The sequence below is a fragment of the Pseudomicrostroma glucosiphilum genome (assembly GCF_003144135.1).
Source record: "Pseudomicrostroma glucosiphilum strain MCA 4718 unplaced genomic scaffold BCV69scaffold_6, whole genome shotgun sequence".
Lineage (NCBI taxonomy): Eukaryota > Fungi > Basidiomycota > Exobasidiomycetes > Microstromatales > Microstromataceae > Microstroma > Microstroma glucosiphilum.
Window position 1 is genome coordinate 930,543 of NW_020289918.1, and position 27,452 is coordinate 957,994.

The window sequence follows — 27,452 nt, forward strand, 5'->3', positions numbered from 1 at the left end:
TCTAGACGATCGACCGTACCTAGATACCGGCCGTTCTGCCCGACATGCCTACCGCGCAGGGTCCCCGCACAGCCATCAAGCCTTGGGCCGTCATACTGCACCATTTCGGTATTGACCTACACACGGATCTCATTGGTTTTGCTGACAGCAAGACGCATGTCCCTCATCGGTCCACTCCGTGCACAACGCCTGGGTTTCTCCACATCGCAAGTTGCACTCTACCCGTTCGGTCTCCTAGCTCCATTGTCCACGCTGTCAGAGGCCAACGCTTGCCCTCAATTCGATCAATAGGACCACCCATCGAGTACCACAAGCCGACTCCACGTAATAATTAGCCGCTGCACCCTTGGTCCTGCCCGCCAAGGTTCTTATCACAACATGTCCCGAAAGCGTCTTCACAGCAAGATAGCAATGAGCTGCGTATGTTCCCTTCCCCACTGCTCATCATCTCGTCTCCAAGAGGCAGAGCGACCTAGACGCTCTCTCGTGTGTACTATCTCCCACCCCATTCCATCAGGTTTAGTGTGCCCAAGTCGGCTCCACCACATCGGAATCTGATCTCTGAACGCTACTTAGTGACCTCCGACCAGCTTTTTCGCCTCCGCTTCTTGTCCACTCGAAGGGGAAGCACCTCGTCATGTCAGCCTCGACCTCAGTTTTCATCCTCTTGACTCTGTCGCTCGCCAATGTCATCTTTTACTTTCGTCCTTCAATCTGAGCTTCACACTCTCTCTACCGCACTTGACGACTGATCCGTCCTGCGGCTTCCATAGTGTCATGTCTGATCATTCGGTCACTCTTTCCTTTTCATCAGTCGAATACCACACGCCGGGTCTTTACCTCTTCAAGCCGGGCGACTGAACCGAGTGCCAAGAGACTGAATTCACGCTAAATCTCTCCCCCCCCTCCACTTCGGCCGAGCGGAGACGCGAAGCGGGCGGATGTACGCCTGCATGTCCGCACGTTGGTAGATCAGAGACATGAACAGGCCTTGATCTATCTGTTCATGAGACCCTGAAACATCTACCGTGCCTGTCTCGGAGATAGCGATTAACCTGCATCACCACAAATGAGTGCTACTGTAGTCGGCGCGTCTGGAAGGGAAAGTGATTAGGGGCAAATGCATTCAAAGCAAAGAGGAACGATCAGAGGTGCCACTTGAGACCGGCGACGGTTCAGTGAGCTGGTCTGAGCATCATTGGGCAAACAGAGTCAGAGCGCACGGTGGATAAGAGCTTAGATGCGCAAGCAGTCCATCCAACGATCAGTGCAGGTCAAAAGCGGTGCGGTGCAGTGTGCTTGTCCGGCAGGCGAACTCAGTAAAGGGACACGTCGAATCAGAGCGAAGATGTACCTACGTCCACCGCTCTCACACACTGAAGAATTGAGTCCCTACTCATTGATCATGTCGTCTGGCCAACCCGCGGGCTTCAGCCAGTGGAAGCTTTGGACTCAGCGCTTTCGGCGAGCAGGGGTGATAAGCCCGGCCCCTTCACCCTCGTTCCCAGCGCTTCCCCTCTCTCCATCAGCTCACCCACCCATCTTACCCGCCCATTCTGTACGCCCAACCAACTCCCGTTCTCGAACTTTTAAGCAAGACAACAGAGGAGACAACGACCACCAGCGCCACTTTCATTCTACCCTACCATCACTGTACCTTTGCAATGTCCGCTCGGGCTCCGCGTCCCAGCGTTGATGGACCTGCCCTTCGGCGCGCCACCAGAAGCAGAGCCAGCACAAGTGCTGCTGCTCTAGCTGGACTCGCCACCCAGGAGACACTCCTGCAGCGCATTGAGCTGCTGGAGAACACCGCTGCCATCAACCTGCGCCGCCATGCAGCAGACAGCCAAGCCGTCAAGGATCGAGCCGCGGCTGCTGTCAAGAGGGCCAAAGAAGAGCAGAGAGAGGCAGAGGAGCAGGCTTCCGCCTGGAAACAGCAAGCTGAAGAGTTCAAGGCACGAGCCGAGAACTTGGAGAGCAAGCTGGCGGAGCTGGTTCGTAGAGCTCGGGAAGGCCAGGTCGATGCACAATGCCGCTTCGCTGCCATCGAGCAGATAGCTGTGGACGCTAATTGGCGACCGTGAGTTCGATTCAATGGCTATTGCATAGGAACAGAGCTCACGCAATGGTGCACTTGAATTCCCTTCGGCTCTGTTTCCAGGCAGGGCAAAAAGCGAGCAAGGCAAGACGACGAGGACGCCGCTGGGCCTTCGACCCAAAAACAAAGGTGAGTCTGAGCCTAGCATCAGCTGATTCTAGTCTGTTGAAGCCGTTCCAGAGACTTGCCGTTTGGTCTGGCTCGCTACCGCTATCCCCACGTACAGCCGAGTGCAGGGATTGCTGCCATTCCTAGCACGCGCCTACGACTTCTCTTGGCGGCTGACCCCAGAGTGTTCACAGCGGTGCTGTCTGGCGATGAAGGCAGACATCATCTGCTCCCGTACAGGCCCTTTGCTGACTCAAATCCTCTGCATTTTTTCGGCGATCTGGGCTTGGAATTCAAGCTCTTCTGGCCCCTCTCGCCCCTCGCGAGGCAACCGTGGACAGCCGGTGACAGAATACTATACCAAGACGTTCGTACGAGAGACCAACAACAATGAAGGAGCAAGTGGGTCTGGACGGCCGGGGACAGGGAGCTGAGAGAGCAGAGGAGTGGAAGCTATGGTACGGGAATCTGTAGGGAGGACTGAAGCGAGGAACGCTGAGCCATGGATTCTGCTGTATTTCAAGCTCAATATCCATTCCGTTACACTACATCACTAGTCTGCTCATTAGATCTGTGCAGACCGCCGCTCGCTACTTTCGTTGAGGCTGTCAGGATGTTTTCTCGGTCCACTGGCCGCGCTCGAGCATCGCTTGAGCACTGCAAAACCATACCTTGGTCGAAAGCTACCTGACCGTCCTGCCTACGAATCGACCACAGCTGTAATCCGCCAGGCGAGCTCCAGAATTGGGGAGACTTGAGGACTGATAGAGCTGCACCAGCAATCACAGGAGGCTCTCTCGAGAGTGTGAATGGCTTCCGTGTGAGAAAGCGTGCTGCTATGGGCTATGAAATTTCTTTGTGCCAGGTACGGATGGTCAAGCGCCTTGAACGATGAGAACGGGACGTCGGAACGGAACCTCAGATTCGGCCTCATCGGCCTGGCGGGGGAACACACGCTGAGAGTTCCCGCTGACCTGACTATGCTCGCCGTCGTTGACTTGCTTTCCTTGCCGTCCATTGTTGCCTATTCCTACACTCTCGTCTCACCACGAAGTGATCCATTGCCAGAGAGATTTGTTTGCAACAGATATCTTCTCGGGACAAGCTCACGTCATCCCTCTTCACGACAGTCTTCTGGACCCGCAAGGCCTCCTCGACCCGCATCGAGTCCATCCGCTCTGTGTGAGACTGCTGTGGCCGAGAGGCTTACTCAGGGAACTTCTCTGGGCCGAAGAAGAGAGGCAGACCCCGAGAAATGAGTTCGGTATTTTGGAGCGATAGCGAAATAACGCCTGGACTTTCATCCGAGTCCATGTTCGGTCCTCATACCGAGTGCTGGAAGGAGGTTCTTTGCCCTACCTACAGCCGATGTGAGTAGAACTACGGAGCCGTCTTGACCTCTTCGTAAAGAATAGCCAAACACTTTCCCTTCACTGCATCAGGCTGGCCCGCTCGGATGCCCCTTTTTCGCCCCTTCGCTCTCCCTCAAGTGGGCCGCAACGCACCGCTTGGGGAACTCCTGGCAACCGACGTCTGCAGACCTCGCCATACAGGTCACTCTCTTCCATTCCACGACGGTGAGTTCATACGCTTCACATCGGTGCTTGAACCCTCAGTCCCGAGCGATAGCATACAGGGTCATACGGATGAAGCTTTGCTGATGGTGGCACAAGCCGCCTACGCCTTGTAAGACCTCGGGTACTGACAGAGCCTGCTCTCTCTCCCCTCTCCATCCCTCCCATCTCTTCCTCTACTGCCCGCAACGCCGACTTCCACTCTCCCCTTTGCATGTCCCTGGACATCAACACCGTCAACGCCATCGTATGCCATACGACCATCTCCTTGATTCTACGCCATACCCTACGAATATCCACTCAACTTCTCGACTGCTCGACTCACGGCTCGTATTCCATACGAATGTCATTTTGACTCCTCGACTCATGGCTCGTATTCAATACGAATGTCACTTTGACGCCTCGACCGCTCGACTCAATGCCGTCGTATACCATACGATCTCTTCAACGCCATCGTATGCCATACGACCAACGCCATCGTGCGATACACATTCCTGTGTTCTACTCAACGCCATCGTATGCCATACGACCACCTCAACGCCATCGTATGCCATACGACCACCTCAACGCCATCGTGTACCACACGACCCCCTCAACGCCATCGTATGCCATACGACCACCTCAACGCCATCGTGGACCACACGACCCCCTCAACGCCATCGTATGCTATGCGACCATCTCTTCAACGCCATCGTGTGCCACACGACCCCCTCAACGCCATCGTGTACCACACGACCATCACCCTAACGCCACCGTGTGATACACTTTCATGTGTTCTACTCAATGCCACCGTGTGATACACATCTCGTGTTCGACTCAACGCCATCGTGTGCCACACGACCTCCTCAACGCCATCGTATGCCATACGACCTCCTCAACGCCATCGTATGCCATACGACCACCTCAACGCCATCGTATGCCATACGACCAACGCCATCGTGCGATACACATTCCTGTGTTCTACCCAACGCCATCGTGTGCCACACGACCCCTTCAACACCACCGTATGCCATACGACGCTCTTCCACTCTCTCCTGTTGGATTCGACCGACATTCATGCTGCTCCCTCACGCGGCAACACATCCCCTCCTTCTATCTTTCCTCTCCTCTCCCACAGACGTCGTCATCCAGCTCGCCCAGTTCGTGCTCGTGAGACCAGCCCGGAGCAAGCACGGAGGCCAGACGAGGATTTGGACAAGGAGGCGGAGGTACAGAAAGAGGAGGCGGGGAGTGGCACGGCGGGAATAGAGGGGAGGGTGCGCTACGGCGCCCACCGACAGCGTGGGAGTGGAGGGCCGACTTCGGACGTGCCAAGGGCCGGCGAAAGTGGGGATGGGACAACCTGGACGCCGGTCACTCCAGGCTCAGGCAGAAGGGGGTAGGGGAGGAAGCTTATCACCATCTATTTACTTACGCAAATACAAGTGCTTCAGTCTTTCCTCATTTACCGTCTGTGCGTCCGTGTCTTCGAATATCTCAACTTCCGAAGCAAGAAGAGAAGAGTGTTCTTGTCAAGTGTCTTCTCGACATCACAGGCACCTTTGTGCATCGTATCGCATCACTGCAAGGACTTTGTATGACCTGCAGCAACTCTTAAGACCCCGAACAGTGTCGGTACTGCTCTGACATGGGCGCGTTCACTTCTGCTCGACAGACCAACAGAGAGCAAGCTCAATGTAGACCTCGACGACGATCCGAATCGGTTGGCATGGACTACAGACAGGCGAAAGCTGTAGCCTTGCAGATCGCATTTTGCCAAAAACCATTCTGCTGACGAGAGGAAGGCTGATATGGGAGAGCATTTCCGAGCGAGCTCATAGCCAGGGTAACACCCTGTGGTGTTGTCGGCAGCAACGATGTCGCAATGGCTGGCCATCACCAACGAAAGCTAACACCAGAGACGAGGACAAACACTCGGCCTTGAAAGGCGATAGGCGTTGGATTCAGCGGATGCAAGTCTTCCATTGGCCATTGGATTCTTCTTCCCCATGCTTGACACTGACACGATTTCTGCCATTCTTTCCCTAGTCCCGGCGTACTTGGATAACACCTCCCTCTCCTGACCTCTTCTCACTGGCCTTGCCACCTTTCCTGCTGTCCCTCCCGCTGTCAATCCTACCTCTCCTCGCCTGCTCCTCCGTCTGACCTCACGACGCCAGAAGAAGGACCCGCCGCCCGGCCACGTTGTCGCTCTGATCGGCGGGGACGGTCTCTTGCGTCGATCTGCAATGTCCCACGCTGAAGCCCCTCGGACCTGAGAGCGTCACCTCTGTAGATACGTTTGTATGGGGTGAGAGGAGATGTCAGGGAGAAGTAACATAGGTTTTGGCGGTAATGATAGTGTCGATGGTAGTCAGAGGGCTACTCACCGAAGACGGCGCGAAGAAGGTGACCCAGGAGGAGAGCTGGCCCAAGGACGACGAGCAGGGTCCCTCCGTTTATCAAATTGAGGGCGCTGAGAGGGAGTCCGAGGTGAAGACGTACTTCTGCAGGAGAAACAGTCCAACGAGGAGAAATGTGCTCGGTATGAGCAGGTGTTTTGAGAGTAGCTACCCAAGTCTACTCACGGGGATCCTGTCCTACGAAGATAGTCAGCGCTCTGTTCGTGGTGTCGCCGAACCAGAGTCAACGCTTCATCCCTCTCCCTGCGCAGACGTTCGACTTCTTCGAGGGAGGTCCCGAGCTCTCCTGTAGCCCAGATCAAGTCTCGATTCAGCCTTACGAATTCCCTCAGCCAGCGTTCGCCACGAGCGTTGCGCTCGGCGAGGGGAGGCTGTACAGGCGCTTCCGACTCGGAGCGTTGGGAGCGGGAAGGAGGGCTGGGGGCCTGAGACCTCTCCTGCTGACTTTGTTGCTGGGCTTGCGTGCTGCGAGATCCCCTGGGAGGGCGGCGAGGGGGATGCATGGTAAGGCACCTTGTGGTATATGACACCCGAGTTGTCTTGAGGTGTAGGGACAGGAGTGCATTCAAGCAACAGGGGCGAAATCACATGAGTACCTGCTCCCTTCGTGACATCACAATGACTCCTCAAGAACTCACCAGCCAGACTTGGAAGAAGGAGAGCCAAGAGGGGAGCCAGAAGGAGAGCTCGCCCAGGGTCGATGAGCAGAGTCCTAATCAGTGACCAATGCGGCGAGAATGTACCCTCCGAGCGAATGAGGCTGAAGGGAAGGAAAGGTGTATGTGTCGTTGAAGCAAGGAGCCAGCTGTGTGACCGTAGCCCTGCAAGAGGACTCACTCGGAACGACTCAATCATTGGGCCTGCTCTGACAGCAGACAAGAGGAAGTTGCCTTCTGGCTTCGGAGGAAGGCGTGTGCAACATGGCACCGCTGTCAAGGGCCCAGAAGTAGAGCAAAAAGCCAGTCCGAGATCCGGAAGGAGCGCGTGGAGAGAGCCGTGTGAGACAGCGGACCGAGACCATGACAGGGTGGTCGTCGACTGGTCTCAAGTATTAAGCCTGTGACGATCGTTGATCCAAGTGGGATCTGCAACGGTGGCAATCGAAGAGGCGAAGGGAAGAGGTGAGGTCTTTGCTACGATAGTAGGAAGAGAAGAGCAGGTCAAGAGAAGCGGACTTACTTGAGTACCTGCCCGTCTTGTGACAGTCGCATAGAAGATCAACTCATAGAAGCTTTGAGAAGGTCGTAGTCGTAGTCTAAATTGATGGAGCGAAAGGTGATTGGAGGAAGGGAGAGAGATATTGGATTCGAGTCTGTTTCGAACAGCCCGAGGATTTTAGGTATGTTGGGCGATCGTGAGACGCTTGTGGAGGGGCATCTCAGAGCAAGTGCGCCAATGGCCTCAGGATCAGGAGCGGCTGATTAGGAATCACCATGCTCTCTGACGCTGTTCTGTAGTCCGTAGCTGACAGCAAGAAGCTCTAGCGCAGGACTGCAGGGGCAAACGAGTGATCAGTGATCGGCACGGATGTCGTCTGTAGGAGCTCTTCTCGATTACCACTCTACTCACTGGAGATGGACGACTCTCTCCTCTGGAGTGAGCCGTATCTTTATGTGTCTGTTGACGAGATTGGGGAACGTCTATATGTAACTAACGAAGTCTGAAAAAGGAAGAGCGTACGTCTAGGGGTGGAAGCGATGGGTACGACTTGTGGCGAAGGTGTGAAGTGACAGGGGCATTTGCCGTGTTGGGGCGCGCAAAAGCAGGACAGCGTTGGGGCGATGGTGGACTGAGCAGAGGCGCGCATCCACGGAAGCTGCGTCCCGAAGGCACCGCAGGGGGGAAGAGTTCACGCGAGAGGGGCTTGGAGGGCAATCAACAGCCGGGGATAATGATCAGCCGACATCTTTGGGGCGGGAGCATGACTCATGCCCCTATCTCAGCCTGTTCACGCAGGCTGGAACGGTCCCGCCTCGCTTTAGCTCCCAGTTGCCCATGTACTGTAATGTGATACGGCCCTTTGCTACGCGATTCCTCTTCGACAGCCGCTCCGTTCCGCTGCACATCTACCTGCCCCTACACCTCAGGCTGAGCGGCCACTACAGCATGCTGCTACTGTTAGCCCAGCCATGGCAAAATCACCCCAGGTGCCACATGATCACAGCTACAGTACCAGTACGAGTCTCCCGAGGCTTCACACCACGAGAGCACTGCAGTAGGTCAAGCACTGCCAGCACTAGATCTTCAGCAAGCGGCCACAGCTGTGTCCTTCTGTAACCTTCAGCGCCACAGTATCGATGCTTGCTCCCCAGCCCAGCCCCAGCAACCGTCCTGTCCCCAGCGGAATCGGAGGTAGTGGCAAAGGCCTCTCTCCGTGGATATCTGTTGTTGTTCAGAATCTTCACGGATAGTCTCGTCGAGTGTCTTGAGCCATCAGCATAGAGGCTGCTCAACCTGTCGCAAGTCACAGGACGGCAAGGCCTCTGGTGGATGTTCTAGACAGAGCCTATGGAAGAGAGACCGGGGGGGGGAGGGGGCACTTAAGGTGGAATCCTCGTCTTGATTCGTCTGTGAGTACACTAGCAAAGCTGAGACGCTGACACCCGGTCTTTCGATGCTCGACACTGCCACGATCTTGCATTGGTCCCCACATACCCTTCCTCCAGATGCTGGCTCAGCTGCCACAGCTCCTCCCACCAGCCACTTGCTCTACTACTTCCTCAAAGGCATCTTGAGAGATCTCAAACACTTATGCTTTCACTACGTCGAGACAGTCGCACAGATGGTATGGGGACATGGCGTCGCCTGCGAAGAAAGCTGGTACAACCTGGGGCGAGGATTACTCGTGGATGTCTACACTATGGTCGGCGTGGCCGAACGGCCCTACCCTCTTCTCCTTCCTTAGTTGTAACACAGAGTTTAAGGACGGCACAGATGATCCTTGTAGTCAACGAGCCCTTGCAATAGTCATTCTCATTGCATCTTCACCTCTGAGTCTCATCGATAGCTACCTCTGCCATCTACCCAGAGAACAAGCGCTCGACGTGGGCTCGCTCAGCTACTGTACCAACTATCGCTCTCGCAGTCCCTTCCTATCGCGTTGGCCTCTATCACCCTTTCACGACTCGACTCACACCGTGACCTCTTCGATGGGGCCACTGACTCTGTGAAGTCGTGCTGCTTCAAAGTCTACAGGCATAGCTGTAGTTCTTGCCTCCCTTGTGCGCATCGAGACCTTGACCGGTGGTTTATCCTGCCTGTATCCCTGCGAGGGCCAAGCATCAGTAGGGCCTCGCTCTCTGCTCTCCCAAGCACTGATCAGGTACTTGTGCTGACTTCTGCTAGCGTGGCGGGGGAGCATAGAGTATGGCTGAGCCTGAGGGTACAAGTCCGGGAGATGAGGAACCAACCATCTCACTCGGCACAGTCAATCGTCTCACAACAAACTTCGTGGGCGAAGTGTGCACCCCACGAGCACGTCACGAATTTCACACGGATAGGACACAGACCGAATGAGGACAAGAAAACCACGACTTTTTATTTTAATTGGGGGGAGGGGCGAAGACGCCACACATCCGGGGGTAAGGTGTTGCTCATGGCTCTGAGAAGAGCGCCGGCGAGGGGCCAGTGGCCCTCTTACCGCGGGCAAGGCGCTTTTGCGGACTGTGAGGTTCAGGTGATCAAGGCACAAACGTACAATTGAGGGGCAGGTATGACGTGGATAGTCGCAGGCGAGCCGAGTGATGATGTGGCGAGCAGAGACGGCGAGAAAGGTAGATCGAAGTCAGTACAGATAGACCATCTTCAGCTGAGGCTGGGCTAAAGCTTACATCTCGAGGAAAGAGGCCTGCTGAGGGGTGGGGGGGGCCGGCGGCGGGGGCGGAGACTGGCTCCTGGAACGCTTTCTGCTCGAGAAGAAGGTGGTAAGGGCCAGTCAGACATGCAGTGATCGATTGTGAATGGAGGCTCAGTGTGAACTTACTTCGTTCCGAGAACGGCGAGGCTGAGCTTGTTCATCTCCTCGACCGCGACCTTGAAGGTCTCCAGCCAGTCGCACCTGCTCTTGTAGATGTCCCTCTCGGCTCGGTACCCCTCTGCCTCTTGGCGCGCCTCGAGAGCTCGAGCCTCGGCCCTCTTGATCCTTGTATCTGCCTTGTTCTCGACCGCGGTGAGTTGGTATTCAACTCGCCGCTTCTCGACAATCTGAGCTTCTTGCATCTTGCTGATTTCGGCCTTGGCTGCGGCCAAGGACGTGGGAGGGGTCTTGACCTCATGACTTGCACGAGGTGACCTTCTCGGTGGCATGATGCGTAAGAAGCAGGGTGGGTACAAGAAGTGGAGAGGCAAGAGTCGTAGAGACAAGAAGAGGCGTGTGAAGAGGCGTAGAGAGCGGGTGCGTAGGTTGATGGGTAGGCAAGAGAGAAGGCAGGCGAGGAGGCGTAGAGAGAAGATGGGTGGAGAGAAGCGTAGAGAGGAGAGAAGCGTAGGGTGGAGAGAAGTGTAGGGAGGAGAGAAGTGTAAGGAGGAGAAGAGATCGTTGAAAAGGGCTGTGTGTGTTGAGAGAGAGGGGGAAAGGAGAAACGTCCGAGGGGGGAGGGGGGAGGGGCGACTATATAGGCCCCCGCCTGTCCGCCATTGCTCTTGCCCTGGCCTCCGTTCTGGCTGACCGAGCGACATGTCACTGAGCCAGTGCCAGGCACTGGCCGACTGTACGGGCGGGCAGGGCTTGGGTTGCTCTGACGACTCATGGTCGATGGCTGTTCGGGACTGTTTCTCCGGCGCGGCTGCTCCAGTGCCTCAGTCCTGCTTGATCAGCCTCAGCCTAACCCCCTTGACTGTAGGCCTGTGGACACCGTGCGTAGGGTCCTCACCCTCACCCCGCTGAGCTCACCACGCCCTCGACAGTAGTTCTGTGGCTGTGATCGGCTTGTGGGTTTTCTTCCCCATGTCCGTGAGGCTGCTTTCGATCTGATTCCCCTGGAATATCTCCTCCTTGACATCGTGCGGGTGCTCAGCATGCACTCTGACTGTAGCTCGGGCCCAGGGGTGCTGCCCTGAAGGCAAGTATCGCGCACGGCCGCCTGCTGGGACAATCTCCCGTGCGAGACGTGGAGCGGAGCGCATACAGTGTGGCAGGAAGCGGGGTTGAAAGGAGAAGAGCCCGGCACTTGAGGGTGATTGGGGCCGTTGTCAGTTGTTGCTCGATGGATACTTCCTTGGAGAAGATGGAACTGGGAAGAAAGTATTGACCGCTGAGGAAGGTACAGGATGCTCGGAGGAGCAGCGAGGAACCGAAGGACAAAAGCAAGGCAGATGAACCTGTACAGAAGTCGGCACACAGCGTAAGATTGAGCTGAGTGCCCTATCATCACACCGACACAACACCCTGATAACATATGCTTGTTGTACTGAAGCGTATCATTAATGAGAAGAACAGAACATTACAAAGACATAGACGGAGCAGGTAGAAGAAGTCGTCAAAATGCTGCAGTATGAGGCGCGAACAGCTAGAGCTAGAGCAGGGTCAATGGAATGGGCTGGTGGGGAGCCAGACTTACGAAGGCAGCTGGTAACGACCAGCGAGTCCAATGTTGCAGAGTCCAATGTCGCATTTCGCAAGGGTGGTCGTGGGCCGAATACGAAGATGTATGGGGGGCAGGAAGAAAAGAAGTAAGAAGATCTTTCAGTCAGTACAATCGGTCACAGGATCGAAACGATTATGCCACCATCGCCAGACAGCAGGTCACGTCTACTGTGGGCTAATCAGCTGTTTGGAGGGCTATGGAGTCTAGCTGAGCTATCCACCTCAGCCCTCGGCCTTGAATGGCAAGCATGGCACTTGTCAACGAATCAACAGGCGCGCTTCTAGGGCTCGAACTCTCCGGCCTGGATGCCTGATGCTGAGTACAAGACAGCGTGCTCGTGGCTCGATGGGCCCCTCTTTATCACCGCCAGAGTATCGTGACTACTGCTGACTCAGCTCCTTGAAGTGCATGACCCTTCCTGCTGTGGATGAGGAGACTCGCAGGCGGGAGCACCCGCCTACTGCCTTCGGGGGACCATCTCACCAGACTATCTTCCGGGCGTCCCTGGAGACTCAGAACTTACCCTTGTCTTGGTGGTGAGGTTGGAGAAGTAGGATTGGGGAGAGGTCTGGATAGGCGGTGTAGAGATGTGGATGATGAGGGAGAAGGGCAAAACAGAAACGGTCCAGGGGGGTCGACTATATACCTCTCTGCCTCTTCGCCCTTTGCGGGTAGCAGCCTGGAGTCTGGCTGGCCCCTTAGTCTCTGCCAGGCGCTGGCTGGCTGGCTGGAGTGCGGGTGGAATCTTCGTCTGCTGATGGTCTGTTGGTTGGCTGATCGCTACTGATTCTTGGTTGCTTCGCGCCCCGCTTATCCGCCTACTTCTTGGATTCTTTTGTCGTGGGTTTCCCGGCGAATCAGCCCCGCCGTTTCCATTCCAGCTTTTAGTCAGGCGCATGCTTGATGAGAATCGCCGTTCGCACTGATCGCCGTGCAAGAAATTCCGTCGGTGCATCAACCGCTGATTCCTGACGCCATTTGGCTGTTTCCAAAAAGCTGACGCTGATCGTATCCATTCTCGTCGTGATCGCTGATGGCCCAGCACTGATCGACGGCCGGAGTGACAGCCAGAGTGTGTGAGTCAGTAAGCACCCAAGCATTGGGATGCCTGCACCTGCGTGTGTGTGTGTGTGTCGTGCGGACGAGGGATAGTCTCTCTCGCCCGCACCCTGTGCCATCTCTGAAGCGGGGTCTGTGTGCCTGGAAGCTCGTTTCTGCCCGCCCCCGCCCCGTTGCTCTGGCACTGTATCGCGGCCCTGCCCGATCCGCCCGCTTCCGTACCACACCTCGCAATTTCCGCCCGCCCTGACAGCCTCGAGCCGCTAGCTCCCCCCGCCTACCACCATCCTGCCTCGATGGTGAGCACCATCACACACTAGAGTAGTGTCGATATACCCGCCCTGTCGATACCTCTTCTATGTCTCACCACTTTTCCACCTCCGCCACGCCCAGAAATCGCCTAGCAGGGGGGCTACCATCATGGGGTAGCACCCACACAGGCTCCATTCGAGAGATTCAAGCAGGTCAGAGTCGTTCAGCAGCAGACTGGCAGAGCTCATAAGCCATCAGGACCGGCTACGAGGTGCAACGACCTGCTTCGATACTGCAAGGGCACCAGCTGAGTGAGTCCCGCCGAGAGGTGAGACACGGAGATGTGGGGCTTGTCTCACCACAGGCGCTAGGACTGCAATCTATGAGACAGGCTCGAACAATCTTGGCTGACAGGCAGAATCGTTCCTTCTTCCCTATATGGGGTCATCGACACAGCGAGCGCTCGGAGAGGAGAGGAACACCCTATAGGATTGATGGCGAACGCCTTCGGCAACAGCCCCTGAGCGAAGCCATTCACCTCTCTCGATGCTGCTCTGACTCAGTCTCGAGTCGTTGGAGGGAGCAAGCCTAGAGCACCTTCCCAGTGCTAGCCATAGGGTTGGACATCCTGCGGAGAAGGTGAGTGTACGCCCCTCTGTGACTGACGAGAGGTCCAGTAGAGGCGCCTTGTGAGACTGGCGCTGACTGTCAATGGTCCACTTTCTTAGCCCCTCAACGCAGGCCGTTGCTTCGCAGACCATAGGCGGGAGGAGATCTCTGAGATGCGTACAGGCCAGACCCTTGGCCAGGGTGGGGTAACGGGTGACGGATCTTCCAATTGGCATGCCGTGAGTGAGAGCAAGAATATACGATGCTATCCAATTCCACAAAGATGGTGAAGCAGAGCGCTGCCAGTACAGCATGACTACAGAGGAACGTCCCGCTGACACTCATGCTCTTGCTTTGCCTTTCCCCTTATCCTTGCCTTTGCTCTTTCCTTTCCCCCCTTGACCACTACCGTTCGGGACAGGCTGTGTTTCCCCACTTGGGCCATCCGCCTCATTACCCACGGTAGAGGGAGGCCCTTCGATGGCATCCTTGGTCATGGCTGGGCCACTGCCATTGCTCTGCGGTCTTTCAGCCTCCAATGGTGGAAGGAGCTCCCCAGTCCCGCTGCTGCCTTGCCCAATATTCTCCAAGTGAGTTGTTTCGATGCCATCTGGGCGAGCTCTCGCCTTGCCTTTGCCTTTGGATGCAGTGCTGATCGCTTGCTCCTCCTCCTCGTCCTGCTCGTCTAGGATGTATGCACCACCCTCAGACGATCCATTGGAAAGGCCAGCCCTCTTCATCATCTCTTCGATCATCCTCGTCTGGGCATCTTCGTCACCCACATCAGCGCGAGCATTTTCTGCCTTGCCTTCCTCTCCTTTGGCAGGCCCAGAGAACTGCTGCTGGACGCTACGATAGTGTTCCATCTCCTTTTCGCTCACACTCGGGCTCAGCTCCCTCAAGGCGGCCTCGAAGTCTTCGCGCTTCACCCTCACTTCGATCTCGGCTGGAGTGGCCAGCTCAGAGAGGTAGTACTGAGGCGTGATGGGGTATGGATGGGGCGAGGACGATGAAGGAGGGCCAGAGGCATTCAAACGGGCTGGAGAGAAGCAAAGGCAATGAGAGTGAGTTAGTCGATGAAATCCTCCTTCCTCTGCTCGTCTCTCTGATCCCACTCACCAATCTGATCATCCACTTCGCCCGCCTTTCTCGTCATAGCCTTGAGCATAGCATCACTGCACAATGCATAGAAGTCTGCTCCAGTCAGGTTGAAGGGACAGCGCTCTGCGATGATAGACAGGTCGCCTAGGTCAGGATCCAGCTTGAACTTCCTGGTGAGAGCTTGCAGGATGTTGAGCTGGGCAGCGTGCGTCTCGGATACGGAGAGGTAGAGGAGACGGTCGAATCTGTAGCACAGGAGAAGATGTAGTGGTACTATTGTCAATGCATGCCCTCTCTTGCACTAGTCTGCCATCCGTGATATCTGACTCACCTTCCTGGTCGTAGTAATGCTGGGTCGAGCAAGTCGGGACGATTGGTAGCCCCAATGACAAAGACATCCGTCCCTTCTTTACCACCTGCCATTCCATCGAGCTCAGCGAGCAGCTGACTGACGATTCGGTCCATAACACCACCACTATCTCCCTGATTGCCTCGCTTGGGAGCCACACTATCCAGCTCATCGAAGAAGATGACACAGGGCTTCGCGTCCCTCGCCCGCTGGAAGACCCTTCGCACATTCGCCTCTGACTCTCCGATGTACATGTTCAGCAGCTCTGGTCCTTTGACGGAGAAGAAGTTGAGCGAGCAAGAAGTAGCAACCGCCTTTGCCAGTAGCGTCTTTCCCGTCCCAGGTGGGCCATACAGCAGGATACCGGACCGCTTCTTGAGCCCGTCGGTGAAGAGTTCCGGGTGTTCTAGAGGAAGCTGGATGGTATCGAGGATATCGCTCTTGACGCTTGCGAGACCACCAACATCGTCCCATGTGACATTGGGAATCTTGGGTGCCCCAATGGATTCACTGTAGTTGCTGCGTGCTTTGCGAAGGGCAGAATCAAAGTCGGCTCCTGTCAGGCAGATGCCAGAGGTGGCTAGATCTTCCTCCGTGGGAGGATGGGGGAGGAAACCAAAGGCTTTGCGGACACGTTCGATGCTGGCTAGGCGGGCTCGAGCGACGAGGTCTACTAGGTCGGCAGCGACTAAGGCGGCCGTCTGTGTTGCGACGTCTTTCAGACTGACATCTGGGCCTAGTATCAGGCCGGACTGGCTCACGGAGGTGGTTAAGATCTGCAGTCGCTCAGCCTCGTTAGGTGCCTGAGGATGTTTGAGAGTGAATGGTGAAGAAGATCGCATCAGCTAGAGGCCTTTCTGTGAATTCTCATGCGCTTACTCACATCAATGCTAATCTCGTGCTTGAAGGTGGCCAAGATACCATTCGGGCACTTGTCCGGATCGCTCGTAGTCCCAAACACGGCCACTGGGCGATGACCCTGACCCATGGTCCCCCTGAGCTTCTCAACACAGCTGCGCAGAACATGGCTCATAGCTGGCTCCTGCCCAGTCTCCATAGCCTGGCTCTTGCGGGCTAGCGCATCGATGTTCTGCAGAAGCACGATCGCCGGACCACACGAGGCGGCAGTCTCCATCCGTGCTCGCAGGACGCCCTCTGTCTGGGTATCTGAATCTCCTAGGATGTCGAAGCAGTTGATCTCGATAAGGTGGACCCCTACTTGCTTGGCGATCCACCGAGCGATCGTCTTCTTGCCGCTGCCTCTGGCTCCTTTCAGCAAGACTGTCAGATGAAGCCCGTAGCTGCCTGCCTGAGGGAGCAGAGTAGCCTCGAGCAGCTGTACGACCCTTCCGAAAGGCGCCGATGGGCTCGTCAAGGGGCTGACCTGTCCAGGGGAAGGCAGATCCGGTAGTGTAGACTGAACATCAAGCCACCCGTCCCAGTCCCCTATCCGGCTGCCTACAATGCCTGTCTGCACCATCTTGGTCAAGATAGGGTCTACGACAGCTCCCAATAGTCCTCTGCGGGCATGCTCGCGAATCTCCAGGTCTTCCGGCCGCACATTCTCACTGGCTGATTCGACAGAAGAGGGGACAGCGAGTTCTGGCACAAGGGAGCTGACAAGGAAGTGGACTACGCCGTCCGGCTGAAGTGGCAAGGTTGAAGTAGAAGCGTCTTCGCTGCCAGCTGATGAGGAGAGTGGCAGACTGGAGAAGTGGGACGATAGTCAGTAAAAGATCCCAGCTCTCCGCTCTCATCATCTTCTCTTCTCACCTATAATCAATCAGCTCTGCATCTGCCACATCTCCATCCCTCTCACCCTGCCCCTCTGTCTGCTTCTTCTCGCTGCCTTCCTCGGCTCCGCCTTTGTTGCGGACCCATCTGACCTTGCCTTTCACCACGCCTACTGCAATGATGTCCCCCTCTTTGACGATCCTCTTGCGACCTTCGAAGTAGCCCTTGAGTGCATCGAGGAAGAGCGTCTGATACTTGCGGTTGGACGAGAGAGCTGAAGGTACTCTGGCGATGGTGAGGGCATCCGCAAACGGAATCGGCAGAGGGCAGTGCAGGGGTGTGTTACTGATGGATGACTCGGGTGAGCGGGACGCCGGGATAGGGGCGAGTCTTATCCGAGGAGGAGTATGAGGAAACGGATCGAAGTCGGCAGGGGATTGTTGAAGGTTTTGTAGCAGTGATGGTGGTACGTAGGCTTGCGATGCTGCGTGAGTGGTCGAGGGAGTGTAGCAGAAGAGACGCACAAGTCTGGGCTTTGAGCTGCCTATCAGCTCGGCGATGGCCTGTAGAGGTGGGTATTCGAGCAGACGACTTTAGCAGAAGACCTTTCGCGGTGATCAGAGATGATGACTCACCCAATCCCCGTTGAAGCCTCCTATACTGGCCAGCCCCTTCTCTGCCAGCAGCACAGCGCTCTCTTCATCGATCTCGGTATCTTCTTGGGCGCCCAGCTGCCGTTGCCCTTCTCTCCAAGATTCAATAGATGCTCTCAAGACCTCTGGGTTCTGGATGACGATTACTGGGAGCGTTGATGTAGCGGCAGAGGCGTGGGCGGCGAGCTCCGCTGCTTCTCCTGCTTGCTCAGCGTATTCTTCAAAGTCTTCCAGTACAGAACCAGCGAGGAACCGCTCATCTATAGAGAGCTCGGCTTCGCCCTCTGACATTTGAGCTTGATGCAGTCCCTCAAGGCCGTCAACGTCCAGATCCTGTTCTGCAGACGCTTCCTCTCCATCATACACCACGAGGATGCTGGTGTCCTGTGTGATGATGCCTTGAAGCGTGGGCTCCGTCTGAACTAATCGGGCCCTACCTTGAGGCAAGTACACATATTCGCTTTGTCTAACGAGAGCTCCAGCAATGTCCTGACCAAAAGTCGAGTCGGAGTTCTGGGCTGCCTCGAGGAGGTCATTGTCGGCGGTTGCGAGGATGATGCTAGAAAGCGGGAGGGGTAAATGGGCAGCTATCCTTACGGATATGGGCGAGGACTCAGACAGGTCCGGCATCCATGAGAGGGAAATGTATCGAGGCTGCTCCTCATCGCCGTCTTGGCTTCTGTAGGCCGAGTAGAGGAAGGTGCGACCTGCCTGAGTCTCCGATGCTCCCTTTCTTCTACCTGCTTGCTGCACATGCGGGAATTGCACAGCTATCACGGTTGCTTGATGTGCCGGAGTGGAGGAGGACGAAGATTGCGCAGATACATCAACATCATCATGGTCTGCAAAGAGCTTGTCCCAGAGCTGCGATGGCAAGAGGGCGATGTGGCCACGACCATCGATGGTCTGTGGGAGGTGCTGCGACTCGTGTATGGGCTGCGCCTGGGCTGCAACAAAGGTAACCTGCCGCCGCCGCGAGGGAGACGAAGGTAAGTCTTGCTTGTCAGCCACTGATGGCATGGCTTTGATGAGAGGGGTGAAGCGATCGCCTGGCACAGTATGAGAAGAAAGGCTGCTGTGCTGTGCCACGAAGGTGAGGTGCGGAGAGGACAGCCGGTCCTTCCTCGGACTCTTTTCGGACCGGATCTCGGGTGGAGCGAAAGACGGGCGGAGCGGAGTGTGAAAGTGGAACGCGTCTGGACGGAAGTGGGGAAATTGGCAGAAGCTGAAGGGCGTACCAGTGGTGGCTACCCAGGATGACTTGTACTTGCCCGTACCCTCGCTCGCACCCCATGGCCTGTACGAAGATTCCTTAAGAGCCCCGAGCAACATCTCTACTGCAGCTGAAAAGCAGTCTGCTCGTCCCTACGCGATCTGCCCACGAGCCGTGCGATCGCCATGGAGGCAGTGTCTCCCCCACCTCCTTCTCCTTCTCGCGTTCCTCGATCCGCATCGCCCCCATCGTCCCAAGTCGTCGATGCGCATCATGAGCCGCTCAATCGCCTCGCTCAGGTATCCAAGATGATACAGAAGGCCAAAGAGGGCGTACTGCTAGAAGCGTCACCCCCGCCTGCGCTCCCATCGACCTCCAGCCGAACAGATGGGCAGAAGGACCACTCGGCTCACAGTGACAATGCCGAAGGAAGCCGTGTAGGCCTACTTCATCCTCATCACACTGCTTCCACTTCCGAGGAAGGTCTCGTAACGCTGGGTTTTATCAACCGCGGAGCAGAAATGACGGCACCGCGTACCACCAGCCGGGCAGCCCTTCCGACCTCTGCAAATAGCCTCCCTCAAGTGCATTGGGGTTTCGGTTCACGATCAGCAGCTACAGCCCAAGACTCGAGACTTCCGGAGCTATCCGCGTGTGGCAAAGATCCGCTTCTGCCTACTGAGAAACAACAAGCTACAGCCTCCTCCATTAAGTTCGATGCTCCAGGCTTTGCCGACCCTGCATCAGGGGAACCATTGCTTCAATCTCTATCCGCGGCGGCACCAGAGGCAGAGGTAGACGCGATTCCCAACGCGAGCAGCCCTTTCGCGTCTTCTTGCGTGTCTGCTCTGCTAGACAAAGAGCCAGAGACTACATCTCCTGACATGTTCGAGCCTCCATCAGCTACAAACGGGTGCGTGAAGAGCCCCTCGACCGACGGCAATGCCTCGGGCCCAAATATCCGACGCCACACGGGAGGTACCCCTGGAGACCGTCCCAGTTGGGGCAGCTTCGGACTCTCAGTGCTGGAGAGTCAAGACTCTGTTCCTGTGTGGGACGCTCTGCCACGTCAACCCACCGTACCATTCACACCTTCAGCAGGAGCTGATGCCTCTAGCGTAGCACTAAGCGACAGTCAGACCCAGAGCCAGTCCAACGCCTCTCAAGCTGCCTCTGAAAGCGCATTCGGAAACCCTCGGGCACAGGCGGACCTTACGGCAGACATACTCACTGTGCCCCTCACGCAGCGAGCGACGTACGTTCTACGGCCTGACGGCGTGGCCCCGTCTCATGATCAAATGGACGAGGACGATTCTCCCGTCTACGGGCCGGTCCAAGCCCATACCAAGAACACTCCAACTCCTTTGAGCCAGCTCTTTACTCCTGCGCAACGAGCAGACGATGCTCACGATGAGAGACTACAGCGAAGCCCAACGTTCACAGCCTCCGCAGAGACTCCGGGGAAGGACAATCCGCTCAGATGGATCGCTGCTGGTGCGATCGCTTCCTCAGTTGACATGAGTCAAGCCTCGGCGTCCGACGCATCAGATCATGAAGGTTCGGCTGCCTCAAGCTCACCAGTGCCACGCGTCGAAGCTGGTTGGAGTGTGGCTGTCAATCCCGGTGGAAGCTGGGAAGACCAAGGCAAGTCGACTTCAAGCCGCAAGCCTTCACCAGTCGAGGATATCCATCAAGCACTCCCGCCAGGAGTTTCCATGGTCGATGTCGATGAGAGCCTCCCGTTTCTGCTGAACAGTCCCGCGCCGTCCTTACCAGGTGATGGCGACAAAGCCTCATTGCCACAAGACGCAGGCGCAGTCGGTCTGCTCCCTGCTTCTGCTCGGACACAGGCCGGCCTCCAGCACGGCGACGTAGACGCCGTGTTCGAAGACGGGCCATCACATGGCGAACAGGAAACAGCCAAGGAGCTCTTCGACACCGCCGACGAGACTTTCTCTCTACAGCGCAGACAGCAAGACATGTCCATCGATGAAGACGCACTGGAGGTCGAGCGAAGCACGCAAACAGCGGACAGCTTGTCCCAGAGCCCTGATAGAGACCAGCACGACAATGCAAGGGCATCAGAACAACCCATGGCGTCTCATTCGGCTGATTCAACCCACAAAAATTCATTTGGTGACCCTTCGGCGGCTGTGTGGCGAGCAGCCGAGATTCGACCGCCGATCCTCGATGATTCTCGTCGCCGGTCCGAGTTGGCTTCGGGCATACCTTGTAGGCGTAGGCCAGCTGTACGTCAAATCATACAGATCATGCTTCCTCCGGCGCCCAAGAGGCGGGGGACCTCGACCCTAGTGTACGATGGGCGAGTGCCAGGGTCAGTCCGGAAAGACAGTGCCTGGCAGCAGAGATCGTCGTCCACGCCCCGTCTAGCCTCGGATTCTGATGAGGGAAGCGAAGAGCCAGTCGCTTCCACCTCGACCTTGTCCCTCAAGACACCTCACACTGCTGGTCAAATCAAGGTCACCTCCGCACCCGGCAAATCTGCCTCCTATACCCCGTCGAAGTCAACACTCTCGGTGAACAAGCAAGGTCTAGGCAAGGATCGTCAAAGTCGCTTAGTGTTCTCAAAGGCACGTGTGGAGGAGGAGGATGAGTCTTGGCGACCAAAGAGCGCCCTTCCCGTACCGATCAGGCGGAAGAGAGGTAGACCTCGAACGGACAAGCACAAGCACAAGACAGGCAGGCAAACAATCTCGAGCGGCTCTGATGAGGCCTCAACTACCCTTCGAAGCAGTAGACGCCAGACGTACCATGCACTACCCAGTCGATCTTCCCGCGAGCATGCTCGCGCACTAACTCGCTCCATCATCCAGGAGCAAGAGAGCGAGTCCGATGAGGAGTTGCCTCGATCCACTGGTCAACGCTCCCAGACGATCAGGCGGCCTCCACAGCAAATACTGCTTGAAGAGGAAGACGACTCACAGAGACGTTCAGCTGCTGAGGTACCAGCACAGCTCAACAATTCAGCCAGCTCAAGAAGACCGAGCAGCCCTGATACTGCCAATCCAGCGGATCAGGCATCTGTAGAAGGTATCGTTGAAGAGCAAAGCATACAAGACAGTGGCGATGAGTCATCTGCACCGATCCTCTTAGGTGTACGACAGACTGAGAGGGATGTACCGAGCCACACCGAGACTGAGACTCCCATCGAGATCACCTCGTCAGGCTCGGCCAAGGGAGCCAATGAGGTAATTGAGATCAGTGAAGACTCCGTGATCCTGTCGCAGCCAGCAGTGGCGTCATCTCAAGTCGCTGTTCGGGCCAATGCAGTCACCCATGCTCAGGTATCCAGCGCGGCAGCCGTTGCTGGCCCTCCTTCGCCACGTCATCAAAAGCTAGCGGCCGTAGCAGTGCCAGCAAAGCAAGCGCCACGTCTGCTGTCCGTTCAACCAGGCATCTCGACTCTCGAAGCACTGAAGCGCATGCGCCACAATGCTGGATCCACTGAGCTCTCTACTGGCAATAATAGCAACGAGTCGTCTGCGACCGAATCCGGTGAGAGCATGGTGCAGGCAGCAGCCACCGCTGATGGCCCGCAAGCTAGCCGTGCGGATCTGGACGAGGATTATCGCCTTCTTTGCGAAGACCAAGAGGAGATCAGGCAAGAGCAGGCATGGCTAGCAGAGCAGAGGAGGTCAGCACAAGCCGCTGGCGGCCGGTACGAAGAAAACGCAGACGATAGCTGGGACACCTCGGCTGATCACTCAGCAGAGACTGAAGCAGACTCGTGGGCCGAGCCTCGTCCTCACAGAGGCGAACGCAGCATCGAACAGGCCGGAAGGGGGCAGAAGGAGCTCAGGCCACTGGGCAAGTTTGTCGGTGAGCTGTTGCAGCACGCTCAGACTGCCGGCGAACGCAGACCTCCTATCCTGGCAAAGCAGGCGACTCGCTCTGGACAACTCAGTGCTGTGCCTGCGCCTGCGCTGTTGCGGTCTCCGGCCAAGCGGCCTGCTACGAGTACCAGCGCTCCAGTGCTGGCCACAGCTACAGATCGCAAGCCCGCACCAGCTTCTGGTAGAGATGTCACAGAGGGTCAAAAGAGGAAAGCGGTGAGCCCGGTAGGCCGTGAGCTGAATACTGATGATGGCAGTCCTGCCAGTAAGCGGCCTAGGGTTGATCGAGAAGAGGGGAGGAGGAGATTGGCTCGACTGCTGAAGGCTATTGGAGACTGATGCAAGGCGAGGAAGCAATTGTATGGAATAGTCATATTGCGGTGTACGGGTATCATTCATTGTCCTACTAAGGTCCTCGTGCAATGTACATGTCTTCAAACGCCAATCGCCAAACGTATTCTCAGTCGAGACCTGAGCATCAACTCGACGCCTTCATCTTCTTCTTGTACTCTTCCGGTGAAACGAACTTCTTGCCGAGACTCCAGATGCCCTTCTTCCTCAGCCTGTGCGTAAGAGTAGATGGACAGATTGTCAGCTTCCTCTCATCTGCGCGAGGTACCCCTCGAGAGTTCCGTGCTCACCTAGCAAACTTCTCTGCTCTCTCCAGCCTGCCTAGCCCATTGGGGTCATTGAGCAGCACCCTCGAGAAGAAGCCAGCCGTACCATACGCTGCGCCCGACTGCCGGTATACAGTTGCTAAGCCCGCTTGGACCAGGGCGAGGGAGACGTTGGTAGGTCCGAAGATGTAGGGAAAGGCCCAGACGTAAGGAGTGGCTACTACGCGTTTGTACTGGTCAATGTGAGCTACCTGTGGAGGGGGACAGGCAGTGGGAGGAGAACGATAGGGTAGGCCGTGAGCTGCGTTCCTTTAAGGCCCCTGAGCTCTGGCGAGCTGCTCCGCTCAAGAACTCACCTCACATCGCACCCTCTTTCCCTCTACAAGCTTGACCAGCAACGCTCTAGCCTCCTTTGCAAAGGGCTGCTCCACCTTGCCAAAGTGAGCCGACTCTGGTGCGTCTGCCCCCGCCAGACGCACAGAGATGGTCTGGTCTTTGAGGGCCTTTGCGGTTGTTGGGACTGGATAGAGGAGGTTGCGGATGAGAGGTGGGCCGGGTTGGTGGTACTGGTCAGGGCGAAGGGGGAAAGAGGGCTTGGTATCAGATCGAGAGTCCTGCAGGAGCCGAGTTCTAGCCACTGAGCCCTCACCAAGCGGAAGCCATCAGCATCTCCCACACTGGATGAGAGACAGAGGAGGGGGGGGTTGTCAGTCTCGGCTCGCCTCTTTCTCCTTTCTATAGACACTCACTGCGTCACTTTCCCCACCAATGCGCTCCGCCACTTTAGCTCCCTCGGTGTGATGTAGTCTGCGCTCTTGAGTCTGCGGAAGTATCTCCAGTAGATGATCAATGAGCCGGAGCTGACAATTGCGCCAGTGATGGCTGTACCTAGTGGCGTGGCAAAGGCATGGTGGTAGACCTCATCCAGGACTGATTGCAGAGCGGGGAAGTTGAAGAGGGAAGGGGAGGACTCGGAAGCTTCGAGGGGTGAACGCAGCGAGGCAGTCATGGGATGAGGATGTGTAGGAAGCGGAGGCGGGGTGGGAGGCGCAGCTGCCGAGGCGGGAGGGGCCCCCCACCAGGCGCTGCAGCCAACCCAGGCATCGCTGGCCAGACCAGAGGCTGATGCCATGGTGTGGAAGGAAGCGCTGACAGCAATGAGAGTGCTTCGTACAATCGGAGTGCGAGGAGGAGGACAAGATCTACGAAGGTGTTGGTCTCTGCGGGAAGAGAAGGCAGCCGAGGGAGAAATGTGACAAGGGTGCAGTGCAATTTCAGACTCCGAAACAACACCCAGGTGACCCTAAGCAAAGGGACATCCTGGCGCTCCTCACTGGGAACTGCTCAGACAGCAGGAAAGCAAGAACGACATGGTCCAAGTGAATGTGTAGAGGCGATACAATACCATCCCTTGGAGAGCACAATGGTCTCGCGGACCATGTCACACGCAGATCAGTCCGAACGAAAGCCGCCGGACTTTGGCCGAGTACCTCTCCGCGGCGAATGGTAGCGCCGTTGCCGCTTGCCGTGGCCCTGACCCCCGCTTGATAGCAGCAGCAAATGGTATTTTCGACGTCACCTTCTTACCTTGTCTCCCAGTACTACCCGCTCCTCCTTTCATATCTCCTAATCGCACAACCATCGCCCTACGCACCACACTCCTTTACCATACGCTTCTCCCGCGGCCCACCAGCATCAACAGCATCTTGAGTAGCCTTGTCATCATCTGCCCTCATTCTTGGCATACTGAGGGAACGCCTCACCGCCACTCTCAGCTCCTCCTTCTCTATCCCTTGCACTGCCTCTTCGCCATGCTGTCTGCTACCCTGTACAGCTCTCCTGTTCGGCGTGCCAAGTCGCCTCTTGGTCGCAGGACCTCAACCCGTGCCTATCCTGCCTCTTCTCCACGTCATATACCCGTTGCTTTTGTCTCTCTCCGAAGACGGTATCACAAGTCAAAGGCACGCAAGCCCATCACTATCCGCACATTCCAGCGTCAAATAGACTCCATCGTTTCTCACGAAAAGGCCACCGTCCTCCTCGATGACTATGGAGGACTAGCAGCGCCCTGCCCTGCTCCTTCTGCCGCTACACCGGGGGCCTTGACACCCACTGAGCGTCCCGACTGGAACAACTGGCCAGGCGAAGTCACATCGGATGTAGATCACTCGCCATTGGTGTTTCCTCTGGCGATTAACATGGATCGTTTCGGCGACGAAAGCACGGATTTGGCAGCTTTCCCTCAGCCTCTTGCTCAGAGACCCTTCTGGATGCCACCTTCATCCCCTGGTGGCTTAAAGCCTCGCTATCCCCCGCCTTCGTCTCAAGCCAAGGAGGAGAGTCCCTCACCACTTCGCAAGCTTCGGCGCTCGGTCGTCCGTATTGCCAAAGCCGATGAGACCAGCGCGCGGACCCGCGGTCCTCCTCGACGGCCTTCCATCGATAGCTTGGAGGATAGCGAGCTACCTTATGCTAGGCTCAGGGACTCTGCACCAGCAGGAGCACCAAGTCAATGGCCACAGGCACTCTCCAGATCATCCTCGATGCTTAATTGGCGGCAAGTCATGCCCACCTCCAGCTCCACTCTGTCCGACGCAGGGTACGCTGCTCAGGCTTCACGTGGCCGGACCAGGCAGATTAGTGGACGCATCCAGCTCACGGATCAAGACATCATCGAAATAGACTCCAACACTTTCTTTGACGATGTCAACAAAAGCGATACTGTTGAGCTCCCCAACGTGACCGCCTTGCATCTCAATGGCCACGCTGAACAAAACGTTACACCGAGGTACCTACGACGTTGGCCTGCCGTTGCTCCGTCGCCGCTTATAGACACAAGTCGGACTGACATCACTTTAGACAGGTCTGCCGGTGACCTCGAAGACGACGAGGAAGACACAGGCAACCATTGCAAGTTCGGCACACCCACCAACGACGGCCAGCTGGAGCTTCAAGGGTGCAGCGACTCCCAAGACCTTGCCTACACTGTCCAAGCAGCTGGCAGATGCCATCTGAGGTCAAGCAACACCTTTGGCCCAGGCACGCATTCAGCCTTTGCTGTTGCGGACCCAAAGTGGCCTGCACCTGAAACCGAGAGCTTTGACACATCCCTCGAAGTCGTTGAGCTATCTTGCTTTGCTCTGACTACTCCCAGCGACGATGGTGATCAGCCTGCGGTGCAACACGATCTGGCTCGCAACATCGAATGTTCGCAAGTCATCGTGTCAGAACAGCGGGACTCAGAGGTCGATCAGAAGCCTGAGGCTGTCCAGAAGCCAGCGTCTTCACTGTCGTTGCTGTCTAGCTCGCTCAAATCGGCCAGGGTCAAAGGATCTAAGCAGCAGGCTCCCGCTACTCTGAAAATCATCTTCCCGCCCCGTCGGGTCTCAACAAGCGCTGAGAGGCACCTCGAAGACCTTCAAGTAATGCCATCATCGCGCAGCCACGGTGCTTTGGTATCTGGACCAGTGTCTTCCGTACCGGCTCGGTCTTCTTTCGTACCGCGACCTTTCCTGCTGAGCAAAAAGGCTTCGGGCACTTCGGGCTGCACCAGCCCTAGCAGTCCAGGTGCTCCACGTCCTTTGCTGCTGGGCAGGGCCCATCGTGATACTGACCTTGCGGGCTCTGACCCAAAAGCAGAGCTTTGGTCCACACCGACGTCACTGGGCTTGAGTCTGCTAAAGCTCGCACGCTCCTCCGTCTCTAGCAGCTCAACCTCTCGCTCCAAAGAAAGCTCAGGTCTGCTCTCTCCACCGCTGAGCCTGGGAGGCTACATGTGCTACTCACCTCCGCAATCGCCCGACTGGACGCATGTTTCTGTGACATCGCCTGTTGTTGATGCGAGACATGACAGTGGGCGACCGCTACGCCACGGCTCTTACAGCGTTCTGCCCCGGACGTTGTCGACTCTGACTGCCCTTCCAGCAAAGCGAGCGTCCCACGCCCAAACCGGTACCCTCCACAAGAGAGGCTCTGTCCTGAATCAGATTCAACCAGATGCTGTCGAAGAGACCCTCGCCATCCTAGACGGCAAACGTGAGATGCTAGATGGCTCGCCTAACATCTCGACCCACACTGGAGCTGCTCTTCACCAGCTGGTGGGATCTGCCTTCTAGCCTCTCACATTGCATCCTCTGCCAGCTCTCGACCTTTGCTCCCTTTCACACCACTCTCGAGATTGCTGTACCAACCTTTGACACTGTATCCACATCCCACTCCTCAATGTAAGCACGCATACCTTCTAC

At 56.6% G+C, this 27,452-nt stretch overlaps 6 protein-coding genes across 6 annotated transcripts; 3 read left to right on the forward strand and 3 right to left on the reverse strand.

Moving 5' to 3' along the window:
* Positions 1-1,664: 1,664 nt before the first annotated feature.
* BCV69DRAFT_312475 (hypothetical protein) lies at positions 1,665-2,640 on the forward strand (the record flags this gene model as incomplete). The annotated part of the gene is made up of 3 exons (XM_025494934.1): positions 1,665-2,080; positions 2,162-2,227; positions 2,325-2,640. The coding sequence occupies 3 exons, from the start codon at positions 1,665-1,667 to the stop codon at positions 2,638-2,640; spliced, it is 798 nt and encodes a 265-aa protein (XP_025348390.1).
* Positions 2,641-5,650: 3,010 nt separating this feature from the next.
* Positions 5,651-6,868, reverse strand: BCV69DRAFT_190980 (hypothetical protein). Its single transcript, XM_025489615.1, has 4 exons — positions 6,821-6,868; positions 6,348-6,721; positions 6,150-6,263; positions 5,651-6,049 (listed from the first exon to the last, which is right to left on the reverse strand). The coding sequence occupies exons 2-4, from the start codon at positions 6,683-6,685 to the stop codon at positions 5,896-5,898; spliced, it is 606 nt and encodes a 201-aa protein (XP_025348391.1). The 5' UTR covers positions 6,686-6,721; positions 6,821-6,868; the 3' UTR covers positions 5,651-5,895.
* Positions 6,869-13,900: 7,032 nt separating this feature from the next.
* Positions 13,901-18,618, reverse strand: BCV69DRAFT_259553 (AAA-domain-containing protein). The gene is made up of 6 exons (XM_025490664.1): positions 17,507-18,618; positions 16,911-17,434; positions 16,021-16,843; positions 15,120-15,940; positions 14,807-15,033; positions 13,901-14,726 (listed from the first exon to the last, which is right to left on the reverse strand). The coding sequence occupies exons 1-6, from the start codon at positions 18,542-18,544 to the stop codon at positions 14,029-14,031; spliced, it is 4,131 nt and encodes a 1,376-aa protein (XP_025348392.1). The 5' UTR covers positions 18,545-18,618; the 3' UTR covers positions 13,901-14,028.
* Positions 18,619-18,774: 156 nt separating this feature from the next.
* On the forward strand, positions 18,775-23,035 carry BCV69DRAFT_282729 (hypothetical protein). The gene has a single exon (XM_025492453.1). It carries the CDS (start codon positions 18,923-18,925, stop codon positions 22,928-22,930), a length of 4,008 nt encoding a protein of 1,335 aa, XP_025348393.1. The 5' UTR covers positions 18,775-18,922; the 3' UTR covers positions 22,931-23,035.
* A 44-nt stretch (positions 23,036-23,079) lies between these two features.
* BCV69DRAFT_191335 (staphylococcal nuclease) lies at positions 23,080-24,422 on the reverse strand. Its single transcript, XM_025489616.1, has 4 exons — positions 23,958-24,422; positions 23,858-23,885; positions 23,565-23,774; positions 23,080-23,459 (listed from the first exon to the last, which is right to left on the reverse strand). The coding sequence occupies exons 1-4, from the start codon at positions 24,338-24,340 to the stop codon at positions 23,229-23,231; spliced, it is 852 nt and encodes a 283-aa protein (XP_025348394.1). The 5' UTR covers positions 24,341-24,422; the 3' UTR covers positions 23,080-23,228.
* Positions 24,423-25,019: 597 nt separating this feature from the next.
* BCV69DRAFT_299005 (hypothetical protein) lies at positions 25,020-27,323 on the forward strand (the record flags this gene model as incomplete). Its single annotated transcript, XM_025494284.1, has 1 exon — positions 25,020-27,323. The coding sequence occupies one exon, from the start codon at positions 25,020-25,022 to the stop codon at positions 27,321-27,323; it is 2,304 nt and encodes a 767-aa protein (XP_025348395.1).
* Between the last annotated feature and the right edge of the window lie 129 nt (positions 27,324-27,452).